Source organism: Meriones unguiculatus, chromosome X (genome assembly GCF_030254825.1).
Source record: "Meriones unguiculatus strain TT.TT164.6M chromosome X, Bangor_MerUng_6.1, whole genome shotgun sequence".
Classification (NCBI taxonomy): domain Eukaryota; kingdom Metazoa; phylum Chordata; class Mammalia; order Rodentia; family Muridae; genus Meriones; species Meriones unguiculatus.
The window spans coordinates 17,273,854-17,285,964 of record NC_083369.1 but is presented as its reverse complement, the minus strand read 5'-3'; the positions used below and the strand labels follow the sequence as shown (position 1 = coordinate 17,285,964).

Sequence of the window (12,111 nt, the reverse complement as noted above, 5' to 3'; positions counted from 1 at the left end):
GCATTATCTTTTTACTTGTTTTCTTGGTGCAGATTTTTCCTATAACATACTCTAGCAACTCTGAAACTCTTTTTTTTTTTTTTTTTTTTTTTTTTTGAGACAGGGTTTTTCTCTGTAACAGCCCTGATTGTACTGGATTCGCTTTGTAAACCAGGTTGGCCTTAAACTCATAGAGATCCACCTGCCTCTGCTTCCCAAATGCTGGGATTAAAGGTGTGCACCACTGCACCAAGCATCCACCAACTCTTGTAACTTATGAATATGTGACTTCTAAGAGAAGTTCTTGGAAACCACTGTATTTAAAAATGCAGCATCTCTTTCCAGTAGTCTGTATCAGCTATCATTTTATTTTTCTTCATGAAAGTTATTTCTGTTTTTGACATAGCACAAAATATAATTATCTAATGACATCCCATTAGAATACATGCTTAAGGGCCAGTTAGACAACTCAGTGGGTAAAAGTACTTGCTGACAAGCCTGCCAATCTAAGTTCAATCCTCAGGATCCACATTACAAAAAGAGATCAACTCCTACAAGTTGTCCTCTGACCTCCACATTCCAACACACACACACAGAGATACACAAACACACACTTAGTTAATTAATAATAAGTGTATTATTTTTAAAAATAGAATCTAAGTTTAATAAGGTCAGATGCTTTATTCATTGCTGATTTATCCACAGACAGTTTAGCACCCAGTACTTAATAAATGTTTGTTCTCCTCTTCTCTCCACTATGGAGGAGAGCACTAAAGTCTTCACTGCTTTCACCAGCTCCTGGGACCAACAGGGAAGGATGAAAAGTGCAGAACATAAATCTGCAGAAGAAGCAAGGAAACAAAGACCAAAAGCATATGACTTAAGGAATTCATCTGTGCCAGGAAGTAGTGGTACATGCCTTTAAACCCAACACTCTGGGAGAAAGAGAAAGACAGATCTCTGTGAGTTCGAGGCCATCCTGGTCTACAAATTGAGTCCGGAACAGCCAGGGCTACACAGAGAAACCCTCCCACAAAAGAAAAAAAAGAAAGAAAAAAGAAAGTAATTCATCTGTTTTTGGTGGGGAACTGGCTTGTATCACTGTATGACACCATTTTAGAAGCAATGTTCACTTCTGTGCTTTGAAGCAGCCTAGGAGGAGAGCATGCTGATCATGTTCAGAAGAACCCTTAGGTTTTTAGCTTTCCTTGGATCATAAATAAATAAATAAATAAATAAATAAATAAATACTTGAGTTGATGTCTAAGACTGAGAGGGTCCCCCTTCACTTGGGGCCTTGTATCTTTGTGTTTCTCCTGTTCAGTGAGGTGAGTTGTTTGTTCCCTCTTTGCTTTACTGTGGAAAAGCATGAGTATGCCCACTGCGTTCAAGACTCCCATTTGCCTGGCACAGTGGTGCACACCTGCAATCCCAGCACTTGGGGAGATAGAGGCAGGTGGATCTCTGTGAGTTCGAGGCCAGCCTGCTCTACAACGTGAGGCTAGGACAGCCAAGGCTACACAGAAAAAGCATATCTCAAAAAAAAAAAAAAAAAAGAACTCCCATTTAACAAGATATTGTGAAAATATTCACATCAACCTGCGTACAACCAACAGGCAGCTAAACTCACCCCACAACTGAACAGTTTTTACTGAGCCAGAAAAGACAAAGCCTGTGTAAAGAAAGTCAAGTCGGGACAGCACTAAAAGCAAATCAGATGAGAAAGGAGCTGTGGAAAAGAGGCTGAGAAGCAGGGCATGCCAAAGGGTGCAAAGAATGGGGTACAAAGAAGGGGTGAAGTGAGAGGTAATACAGAGAGGCAGCAGAGAATGAATACAGAAATAGTGGGTATTTAGATATGCGAGAGAAGGGGTGCAAGGAAGGGTCCGCTGAAAAAGAGTGCAGAGAATGTAGCTTAGAAGCAGGAGCCACAGGGTCAGAAAGCTAGAAAGAAGACTGTTGGTGGTGTAAGGGTGAAAACTGGTAGGAGGGGGAGGGAGGAAGCCAGGATCAGGCTGTAAAGAGATTAAATAAATAAATAAATAAATAAATAAATAAATAAATGGGGAGGGGAAGCCTTTGCAGGAAAAGCTACACCTATCAAGAAAGCAGTCATTGAAAAGAAACCAACCAGCAAAAAAAGAAGTCTACCAGAGGAAGTGGGGGTCAGGAAGCAGGTTGCACAAACTATTAAAATCTGTTTTATGTCACAGCACATACAAAAATGTATAAACGAGTAAATGAATGAGTCCAGCAGTCGAGCTGGTTACATGCTTTGCTTCATCTTAGTGAATCCTGCCTTGTTATGTAGATACAGCTGGGGTTTCTATCTTTAAACGGGTGAAAGGGTCTGGGATATAGGTGCTGGAGTGCTTGTCTAGCTCATACTTTTGGAAGGAAATTGCAAGTCTGCGCAGCTGCTGTGGATTTCAGACAGCAAGAGTTCCTGTCCTTCAGGGCACTGACTTTGAAGCAGAGATTTAAACTAAGACATTAATAGGAAGTTCGGACAGTGTACCATCCATTTGCTCCCTCCCTTTTTCATAGCCTATATGCCTCATTATTCTTTAATGTGTGCATTAACCGTCTAACTAACTCAGCCTTCCATCCAATTGGAGCGTAACTTTAGAACGCGGGAGCAGAAATATTTGTCTGTTAGTGCTGTATCTCCAGCGCCTACAACAGTTCCTGAGACACTGTGAATACTGACTATACATTTGTGAAACAAATATCTGTCCATGGAAACAAAGCCCTCTCATAGAGGAGTGTGTGGGAGAAGGGTACATCCTTTACAGTGGCATGATGGACGGGTCAGTGCCAAGAGGAAAATCCATACCAGGAGAGTATGGGCAGAGGGGGAAACCAGGAGAGCAGGCTGGGCTCTGGAAGATCAGTGAAGGACAGGCCTCAGTGAAAGAACATCAAGACTTTGGATGCCTTAGTCTCGTTTTGAAGAAGCTGGTCAGAAATCTCTTGAGGAACAGCTGCTCCGAAAGCTCAAAACCCGCGCTAAGAAAGCAGACTCCAGGAAGCGGCACAGAAAGGCGGGGGGGGGGGGGGGGGGAGGGCAGGGAAGGGGGAGAGCCAGGGAGAAGATGCTTAGAGTGAACAAGTTCCTGTAGACCTGAAACCTCCCTTCATTTGAATGCAAATGCTATGTAAAAGCCTGAAGCCCCTTGACGTCAGCCCAGCCTTTGGTGGCCCTCCTATGGCCCACTACCTGGAAACCTGGGGTAGGGAAGGAAGGATGGAGCAGTCCTAGGGGAGCAGAGTGCTGACCCATTGATTGTCTCTTGCGTCTCGAACTCCGGTTGGCTCTAAGTTTGCAGGGACCTCAGGATGGCTTAAGGGGCAACTGCTATTCCAAGCCAACATGTATGGAAGCTGCCTTTTGGAAAAAGAAGCAGGCATGTACCCAGGCACTCTCAGGAGCCCCGGAGGAGGCAGCACAGTCGGAGTGGGCACTTCTGGGGACAGTTGTAGTCCGCTGCCTGCCTCCAACTTTACTGCAGCCTCAGTTTACCCACACTGCATGGGGTATCCTCATATGCCCAACATGAATCCTCACGGGCCTTCGCTGGGAGCATGGAGCTCACCCTACAGTCCACCCCGGGAAGACTGGAGTACATACCCTGGGCCATCCAGTACAATGGGCGTAGTGCCTATGAACGACATGACCTCGAGCTCCCAGGCTTTCGGCTCCTCAGACTACAGCAATCTGGGCCCTACCGGCGGTGTAAGCAACAGCGGTAGCCTGCTAGCCCTGACCAGTGAGTCACTGGTTTCCATCGACTCAGGCACAGCCGGCGCCAGTTCTCCCAGCAGGAACCGCCACAGCCCCTACGCGTGGATGCGCAAGACTGTGCAGGTGACCGGTGAGTAATCCATCGCCGCGCTGTTCCTTCCCTCCCTTGTCTACTCTTGGTCCGCCCGCCCTCTTAGTCTTCACACCCAGTCCCCCAGGAGAATTCAGCTAAGCAGCCCACAGCACAGCTTGCTAGCTGGCTAAGTACCTCCCACCTTTGCGCCTAGGTTCAAAGCCGGCTCAAAGTAGCGCTTGAGAGTAAACCTCTCCTGCGGGTTGTTCGGGGGTTTTTTGTTGTGTTCCTTTGGTTTGGTTTGGCTTGGCTTGCCTTGCCTTGCCTTTACCCTACTCGGAGCAGTCAAGGGAATACGCGCAGAGCTCCTAATGAGCACCCAGAGAAGTAAGGACAGAGTTCCCAATGAACCACAAAGATGGGGGGAGGGGGAATCCAACCCTGTCGTCCAGATGGAAAAACAGAAGCACGTGCGATGAACAGGGTGAAAGGACAGCTGAAGCTGTCGCTACGCTCGCTGGTTTCCTCTCCAAGTCTTTGCCTACCCTGGTGTGCAGGCAGACTCGCTGAAAACTGGTGATGCTCAAGTTAGTGGGTGCTTAGCCGGCAACCGACCGTCCAGTGAACCACTTCCGCGGCAGAGACGCCCGAGGAAGCTGCGGCTTCCTTCACCAAATTAGCAATATATGAAGCCTATCTCCTTTTTCCAAGGAGGCGTTGAGGTGGGCGAAGTTACAGCACCGAGCTGTCATTTCATACGACACAACCCTTACACCTGCCAGGCGCACAGCCGATACGGGTACTATTGTAAGGCCGCTAAGTTGCCTAAAGCCCTCATCGCGATTCTAGCAGAGGCAGAATGCAAATGTGCGACCGGGACTAACACACGAAATGGCATAAGAATCCCAGTTTAAGTTCTAATGTCGCTGACCCGCAAGCCCTGGTGGGCAACCACAGGGAGCGACGAGCTGATGGGGAGCGAGGCGAGCTGGTGGGGAGGGAGGCGCATAGAGGAAGCGAAGACTCCACTTTAATCGTGAACTGGAAGAAGGTGACACGTTTGTTTCCAGCTGTGGTTGTTCTCTTATCACTTTCTTACTATTCCAATACTTGCTCCCTGTCATTAGAGAAAATTAGTAGCATTTGAATATCACATTCATCCCTCTGGGGAGGCAATGATATTCCAATAGTATTCACAATGATTATGCTGTTCACAGTCCTGCATTTTTGCTTCTCTCTCCTCCAAGTAAGCGAAGGTGGGAGGATAGGAGAATTTCCAGGCAGAAGGAGGAAGAAGCTCCAGTTTCATGACTAGGGTGGAGAGCCCAAGTTAAAAGTAACACTTAACAACTTTCTTAAAGACCTGTAGTAGTTAACAGCATTAAAAAGAAAATACAGATGAGTCATGTAGCATTAAAAAATGGGGCTAGGGTAGGGCATTCATCACCAAAGCTGTTGTTACAGCTAATCTTGGGAACAAATTTAACATCCATTCACCAAACCTGGCTTAATCATGCCACCTTTGCAAAGTTTCCTCTTCAGTGTTTAGGAGAAGCTTAAAACTAAAAGTGATATATTGCAAGTCCTTGGACTCTTGGCAACTCATCCTATAGATGAAGCTTTGTTAACTTCAACAATTGTTTCATTTGAATTCCCTATAAGTTAATAGCACCCTTTTGCTATATTCTTGTAGCCCAGGTTGTTTATCAACAATTTAAGAAAATGATGACTATGCATAAGAGCCCCTCACGGCAGACACTTAAGGAATGCTCTGCATAAATTCTGGAGATTTTAGGCTCTCTGAATCTCTTTCATGATACCAAGCCATAAACTCCACAAAAATAAATGTCATTACCCCACTGGATAGTCTGGACCAAAATGTTCCCTTTTATATGCTTAGCAAACAGAGCAGGTGTTAAATGTTTGTTAAATGATGAATGAATCATTTGTAGCACTTCCCTAAATTAAGGCAGTTCATGTCCTACACCTGTACATCAACATAGGGTTTAGGGCTAGAAGGAAAAATTTGTAGTCAACATACAGGAAGTAGCACTTCCCTGAATTAAGGCAGTTCATGTACGTTAAAGTGTGTGTGTGTGTGTGTGTGTAGCACTCACTACAGCTGTGATTTCTAATGAAAGCAAGGAGATTGACATATAGAATAAATCACTGTCTTCCAGATAATCTGATTTTAAAAGGCATATATTTTTGTCTGCATAGTTTTCTTAGTATTCTATTCCAAACATGTCATTTCAGAACTTACACGCAATCTATCTTATCCAAAAATTTCTATGCGTGTCAATATTTTCAGGCACTGTCACATTTTAGACAATGTCAGTGTTTGAGAACAGATCATTTTTTTTTCACTGTTTTCGTTAGTATAGAACTGTATCACTGTGTGAGTATTGGCCAGGCTTCGTCCTAAGCAGAGCTGAAAAGAGGTTTCCCTGTTTAGAAAAGGATGGGAAGTAATTTTGATTGATTCTGATTAAGCCACTTCCACTGTGGAAATACTTTAAAGGCTATAATCAATTAAGGCACTTCATAACTTGAATTGCTTAATGATCCTTGAAGCTTGTCGTAGTCTTTCTTGGTTCTGCATATTTCGTTGGACAATTTCTTAAATGAGTTTGGATGTGATTTTCAGTTAAAAGCAGTAAAGGACTGCAATTAGGTGAAAAGTCATCATGGCGGTACTGTCAATGTAAGAAAACTGACTTTCATCATCTTCATCCACTGCCATCACTATCGTGATCCCAAGGCTTTGTCAGGGCTTTTTCTGCCTAGCATCACTTTGGCTGCTAGCCTCTCCCCTGAACACCATTTCAACCACACTTATGGTGACAACGTCATTCTATATTGAGACATCGCCTTAGTAGCTATGAGGACACTGCCTTCCAGGTAGCCGGAAGAACCTCTATGAACTATGGAGGTGTTTGTTCAAGTCTTTGTAGGCAAAGTAACAAAATTCTTACTTCAGAGGAATGGAAGTAGCTCTTTAATAAATCTTAGACTTTTCCCCTTTTCTAAATTAACTCAGAGGATCAGCTGAGAAGGAAATCTCCCGGTCTCAAAACGTCCTTGTCTTTGGAAAATCGAGGAACTTAATAGAAACAAGTACTCTCCGTACTTTGTTGGTGGTTGGCTTTAGTTTGGGGAATATGGACATTATGCTCCACTAGAAATGTCCAAGTCCCTTCACTCATCATCTCAAGGGAAGAGGCAATGGGGTAAAGAGATGTGGTTCTAAGAAGACAGCACGAGACGAGACAAGCAGCAGGAAATTTCCATTTATTTCTCTTTGTAAACTGTGCAGGTAGTATGCTTTCCTGTCTTCTTGGAATCTTAGGTCTTATCTATCAGATTGGGCCTACAGACCCCTTTTAACACTTGTTTAGCTTTGATATGCATCTAGGCTCTTCTCATTGCTCTTTTCTCCGGAGGTTATATTGCCGGAAAGGGTGAGCATTTTCATGGCAAATAAAGAGGCCTGGTCTTGACTTTATTGTCTTCAGAAGAAACTTGCAAGAGGGGAATTTATGACCAGTGGGGGTGGGGAAAGACCACAACTTTTCCAGAGTTCTTCAAGTCTGCTTATATTTACTGATTAATGGACTGAACTGAAGACAGACACACACAAGTTGAATTTTAACCTCTCTCTGCTTCAAGTTAAAATGTAAACTCCCAGTCCCTTTTCGATCAGGAAGGGTTTTCGAAGATGTCTCCTCAAGGATATATGTTGATTCTAAAATTTGAGGTCCTGAAAACAAATTTAACCTCAGGTTGTTGTTTTCATCCTTCAGTGTACATTCTGTCTTTGGAATATGTCAAAAGACAGATCCTCAGTTTCCAATGTTCCTGTAAGGATCCAGAAATCTAACTAGAAGTTTAGGCATTTGAGGAAAGCTAATTTGCTGGACTGAGGGCTCATCATTTCAAGGGATGGAATTTTCATTTCACTGAGTAGCCCATAAGGTATCCAGGCACATAGCTGACTCCTAAGGTAGATCTGTTTCTACATCCATGCCCCATCCTGTTCCTGGAGATGAAAGGGTGTCTGGCATTTGTTTAGGGCTTGTAAATTCCAAGGCAATTTGTTGGTGTTCCTGAATGTAAAGAGGGTTCAGGATGGGATCCATGCTATGTAGCTCCTTTGTTAAGCCTGTGCTGCATCTTAACACCTCAATGGACTTTAGGGACCCACTTTAAAGAAGTCTTTGTCCTACAGGTCTCCCTCCAAAACCTCGCATCAAAAACAATCAAAGATCAGAAGAAATTTCTAAAAGCCGCAGAGGAAAAGAAGCAAGATCCTAGAGGGGGTTAGAGAAACTGAAGAGAAAGGGAAACTTCCTAATCACCTTTGGAAAATTTGAAAGGAGGAATAAAACTCCATTTCAAGGGGAGCATAAAAAATTAGCTAGATATTGTAACAAACCAAATGTTTGAATATCTTTTCAAAGAGCGTGCCTAGGGCAATACTCCTTCCTTCCCCCATTCCCAATCCACTTGGGGAAAAAAGCCTTAAGACTCCCACAGGAAAAATATTATGTTTTCTAATAAATAATAGGAGCTATTTTGAAACATAATTTGCTAAGCAGCAATAAACATCTTCTTTCCAAATTATACAAATTCTTTCTAGGTAGTACACGTAACTATAACGTCAGAATTGGAGAATAGTTTGCCACACTTGGGATTACACTTCCCAACAGGTTTAAACTGTGAATAAATCTAATATACTGAACTGAGAGTCAAAGCGACATCCTTAGGTTTACACTCCTGGGCTCAGCAACACAAATTCACTTACCTATATTGAAGCTTGTATTCCTTGTCTATACAATGGAGAGAAGTCATTTTCTGCATAATTTAACAGAATATGTGATATATTGGGAAAATAGTCATGAAAGAATTGCATAAAATGTAATTCATGAGGGACAGGTGTGGTGGTTCACACCTTTAACACCAGCAGAGACAGAAGCAGATGGATCTCCGTGAGTTCAAAGCCAGCATGGTCTACAGAGTTCCAGGACAGGCAGAGCTGTTGCACAGAGAACCCCTGTATAGAAACAAAACAAAACAATGATAACAGCAACAACAACAAAACACTGCAATTCCATGGGGGGTGCTGCCATTACTGTTAATTCAATTGTTATATGTGGGTGAGAATGTAATGAAAAGTATGGACTGAGTGTTTTTAAGTATTTTAAATGTTTTGGTATAACAGGTGGTATAACAGTGGTAGAGTAGCTGTAATTTGACAGGTTGTTTCAGGAGAAACATTAAAAAGATGTTTGTTTCATATATATGGTAGAATTCCAGATGTTTATGTACACAGCCGGTTAGTATAGATATCATGGCCACAGGTGAAATAGACATGACATATTTTGTTTAAAAATGCAATGGCTTTATATTTTAAAGTAATAAGTGAAAGTAAGAAAAGTAACTGGTTCCTTCAACGCAAATAATCTCCAAAGGAGCAGAATAAGATGACATGTCATGCTTTCTCCCCTAACAGGAAAAACCAGGACAAAGGAAAAGTATCGTGTGGTCTATACTGATCATCAAAGACTGGAGCTAGAAAAGGAATTTCACTGCAACAGATACATCACCATCCGGAGGAAGTCAGAGCTGGCAGTTAACCTGGGTCTTTCTGAGAGACAGGTATTACCAAACATTCCCACACGGTCATTTCAATTGGCTGAGGTTTAGACAAAAACAGAGGACAGATGTTTTTCTGAGCACTCCTAAACCCACACTCAGCCTATGTTGTTTCATTAGCCAGTGGATTTGTTAACTATTTAATAGCTGAGCATCGTGTGGGCCTGAGAGCAAGAAATCTATCGGAGAAGTTCAAAGAGATTAGGATTCCAGCGTAATTCATTAGTCAAGTCAAACCTTGTTCTGGTCCTTCAAGGGGTACTAATTAGTGTGAGAAGTAGAAATTTCACAACTGTGGCAGCTGTCTGCTTCCTACCAGTTAAACTACATGTGGATGGGGTTTTTCTCTTGTTCAAAATTTTAAAATGTAATCTTCTCTGATCTATATGATGTTATGATGCCTGCCTCGAACTTAACTTACATGAGCACTCAATGAAGATCGAGTTACAGCAAAGGTCAGAAGTCTTCATTCACTCAGACTTTACAACTTCCTGAGCACCTGGTGATTTTTCCCTGCAGTCTAGGAGTGATGGGGGAATCATAGAAGTCTGGAAAAGGAAAGTCCATAATACATTGCTTTATCTCAAGCACTTTGCATTGCACCCATTTGTAGACGTATCAGTACCACTCTGGTGTTGATTTCCAACAAGAAATAGATGGCATTTCATACCCTGTTCACGAAGTGCTAGGTGTCAACTTTTTAACGTAAGGAAGTTTCTCTTAATGAATGATCGTAATCACTGTTGCTATTTAGATCTTTCTTTTTCATCAGCAGTTCTCAGAGTCACTATGTAATTAATCATTTGTACTCGTGTAGCAGAGAATGCAGGTGAGTTGTAATATAGAGAGCTCTGCATTCAAAGCCTAATCCTGGGTTTAATGGCTTCACTCTCATTTCTTACAAAGCACCTGCACCCTCTGAGCCACAGAATTTTAGAATCTTTAAAATGGGTACATTTCACAAGGCCATGCTGCTCAAATGAAGGGATGCGCATGAAAGGGCCTCGTAAGGCCGGTACTCGCTGTGTTGCCTACATTCAAGGTATTGCCCCCATTAAGTGTAAAGCATTTTGTGTTTCAGGTGAAAATATGGTTTCAGAACCGAAGAGCAAAGGAGAGAAAGATGATCAAAAAGAAAATCTCCCAGTTTGAGAACAGTGGAGGTTCCGTGCAAAGTGACTCTGGCTCCATCAGCCCTGGGGAACGGCCTAACACTTTTTTCACCACTCCTTCTGCTGTCCGTGGATTTCAGCCGATTGAGATACAGCAGGTCATAGTCTCTGAATAAAACAGGAGCAGCGAAATGGAAGTACTCTTCCTATTGTAGTGTCTCTTTGGCCTCAAAGATATCAGCAAGGTAGTTGAGGTTGGATATATAAGACAAAATTCCAGACAAGTACACACATAGTGAGTTGGGGATATTTCAGAAGACTCTAACATTCAGAAACCATTCCCAGAAAACTCCTATTCCATGCTGCCATGTGGGGCTGGGCGGAGAGCTCTGTGATAAGTTTTGCTACTTAAAGTCTAGACTCAAGAGCCCTTGAAACTGAGTTCACAGTTTCAAAAACTTGCTTGTGCATATGCCCTTGTTACTTCATTCTGAGCATCTTCGTGGTCTTATTAGGGGATAAGAGTAAGGTAAACAGAAATTTATCTCTGCATACCTTTTCAAGAAGTAATTTTAAAACGGCCAGTTTTCTTCACAAGCTAACTTTCAGGAGGTGATTACAAATCCACTGCCACTGGCTAATAAAGCAAAGATAATTTTTGCCTTCTAATAATACTCACCTACAATCAATTACCTAACCATACAACTTAGAAGGTGTATCCATTTCAAGTCTTGTCAATACAACGAAATCACAATACAGGCCTGGTTAACGGAGTTGATGGCAAGGCAGATAGATAGTCAACACACAGAATAAATGCTCTGAAACTCTCAAAGAGCTGCAGTTCACCACTTAAAAGTACACATCCAGGTACACATCCAGGTAATCAAAAGTTCCGCAGTGAGCAGAGTGGCCTGAGGCTTCTGTGGTGTTGGCACAGTGCCCTGTTCACACATTTAAGTGGCCAAAGATTAAGCCAGCCTCCCTTTTAAAGAGGTCACAATGATCTGTTTGGGAACTGAAAATAAGAACTGTGTCTACCCAGTCCTTAAGAAAATGTCAGAAAAGGAGTTTATAGTTCATGGCTCCTACTGAGGGTATATCAATTAGTGCTGAAAGATTTAAAGAAAAAAAAAAAAACTTCCACTTCTGACCTGTCCTTTTGGAAGTATATTCCTTACAACACATTTATAAGGAATGTATCAATTATCCCCATTCCATTTTCCAAATAAGACAATTACCGATGCTAATGAAGGCCTCCGCCTATAGACGGTAATCTTCCTCTGTTTGGAATAATAAGTCCAAACTCATTCCTAATACATAAAAGAGACACCTTTGGCTGTAACCATCATATTTACCTGGAAGCTGCCCTTTCTTTCTGTTTCTCCATTTCTCTAGACTGTGAAAGAAACTGAATTTTTTTTTCTTAATAGAATATTAAAGGAATTTTCTCTCAAAAGACATGTTTATGATTTCTTTGAGCGCTGAGAAAAGGATACACCCCCTACTTTTATGGCTACATTACGGTGCTATATATTGGAGGCATGGAG

The 12,111-nt window shown here is 42.5% G+C and overlaps 1 protein-coding gene across 1 annotated transcript; it reads left to right on the top strand.

The window, feature by feature from the left end:
- Positions 1-3,352: 3,352 nt before the first annotated feature.
- On the top strand, positions 3,353-11,535 carry Cdx4 (caudal type homeobox 4). Its single transcript, XM_021628358.2, has 3 exons — positions 3,353-3,854; positions 9,310-9,455; positions 10,534-11,535. Exons 1-3 carry the CDS (start codon positions 3,353-3,355, stop codon positions 10,738-10,740), a joined length of 855 nt encoding a protein of 284 aa, XP_021484033.1. The 3' UTR covers positions 10,741-11,535.
- The last annotated feature ends 576 nt before the right edge of the window (positions 11,536-12,111 follow it).

What these genes read in the sequence shown, in the direction of transcription:
- Cdx4 (XM_021628358.2), top strand. Translation starts at nt 3,353, where the DNA reads ATGTATGGAAGCTGCCTTTTGGAAAAAGAAGCAGGCATGTACCCAGGC. An exon ending in CAAGACTGTGCAGGTGACCG is followed by an intron (nt 3,855 to 9,309) that starts GTGAGTAATCCA and finishes CTCCCCTAACAG; the next exon opens with GAAAAACCAGGACAAAGGAA. An exon ending in TGGGTCTTTCTGAGAGACAG is followed by an intron (nt 9,456 to 10,533) that starts GTATTACCAAAC and finishes TTTGTGTTTCAG; the next exon opens with GTGAAAATATGGTTTCAGAA.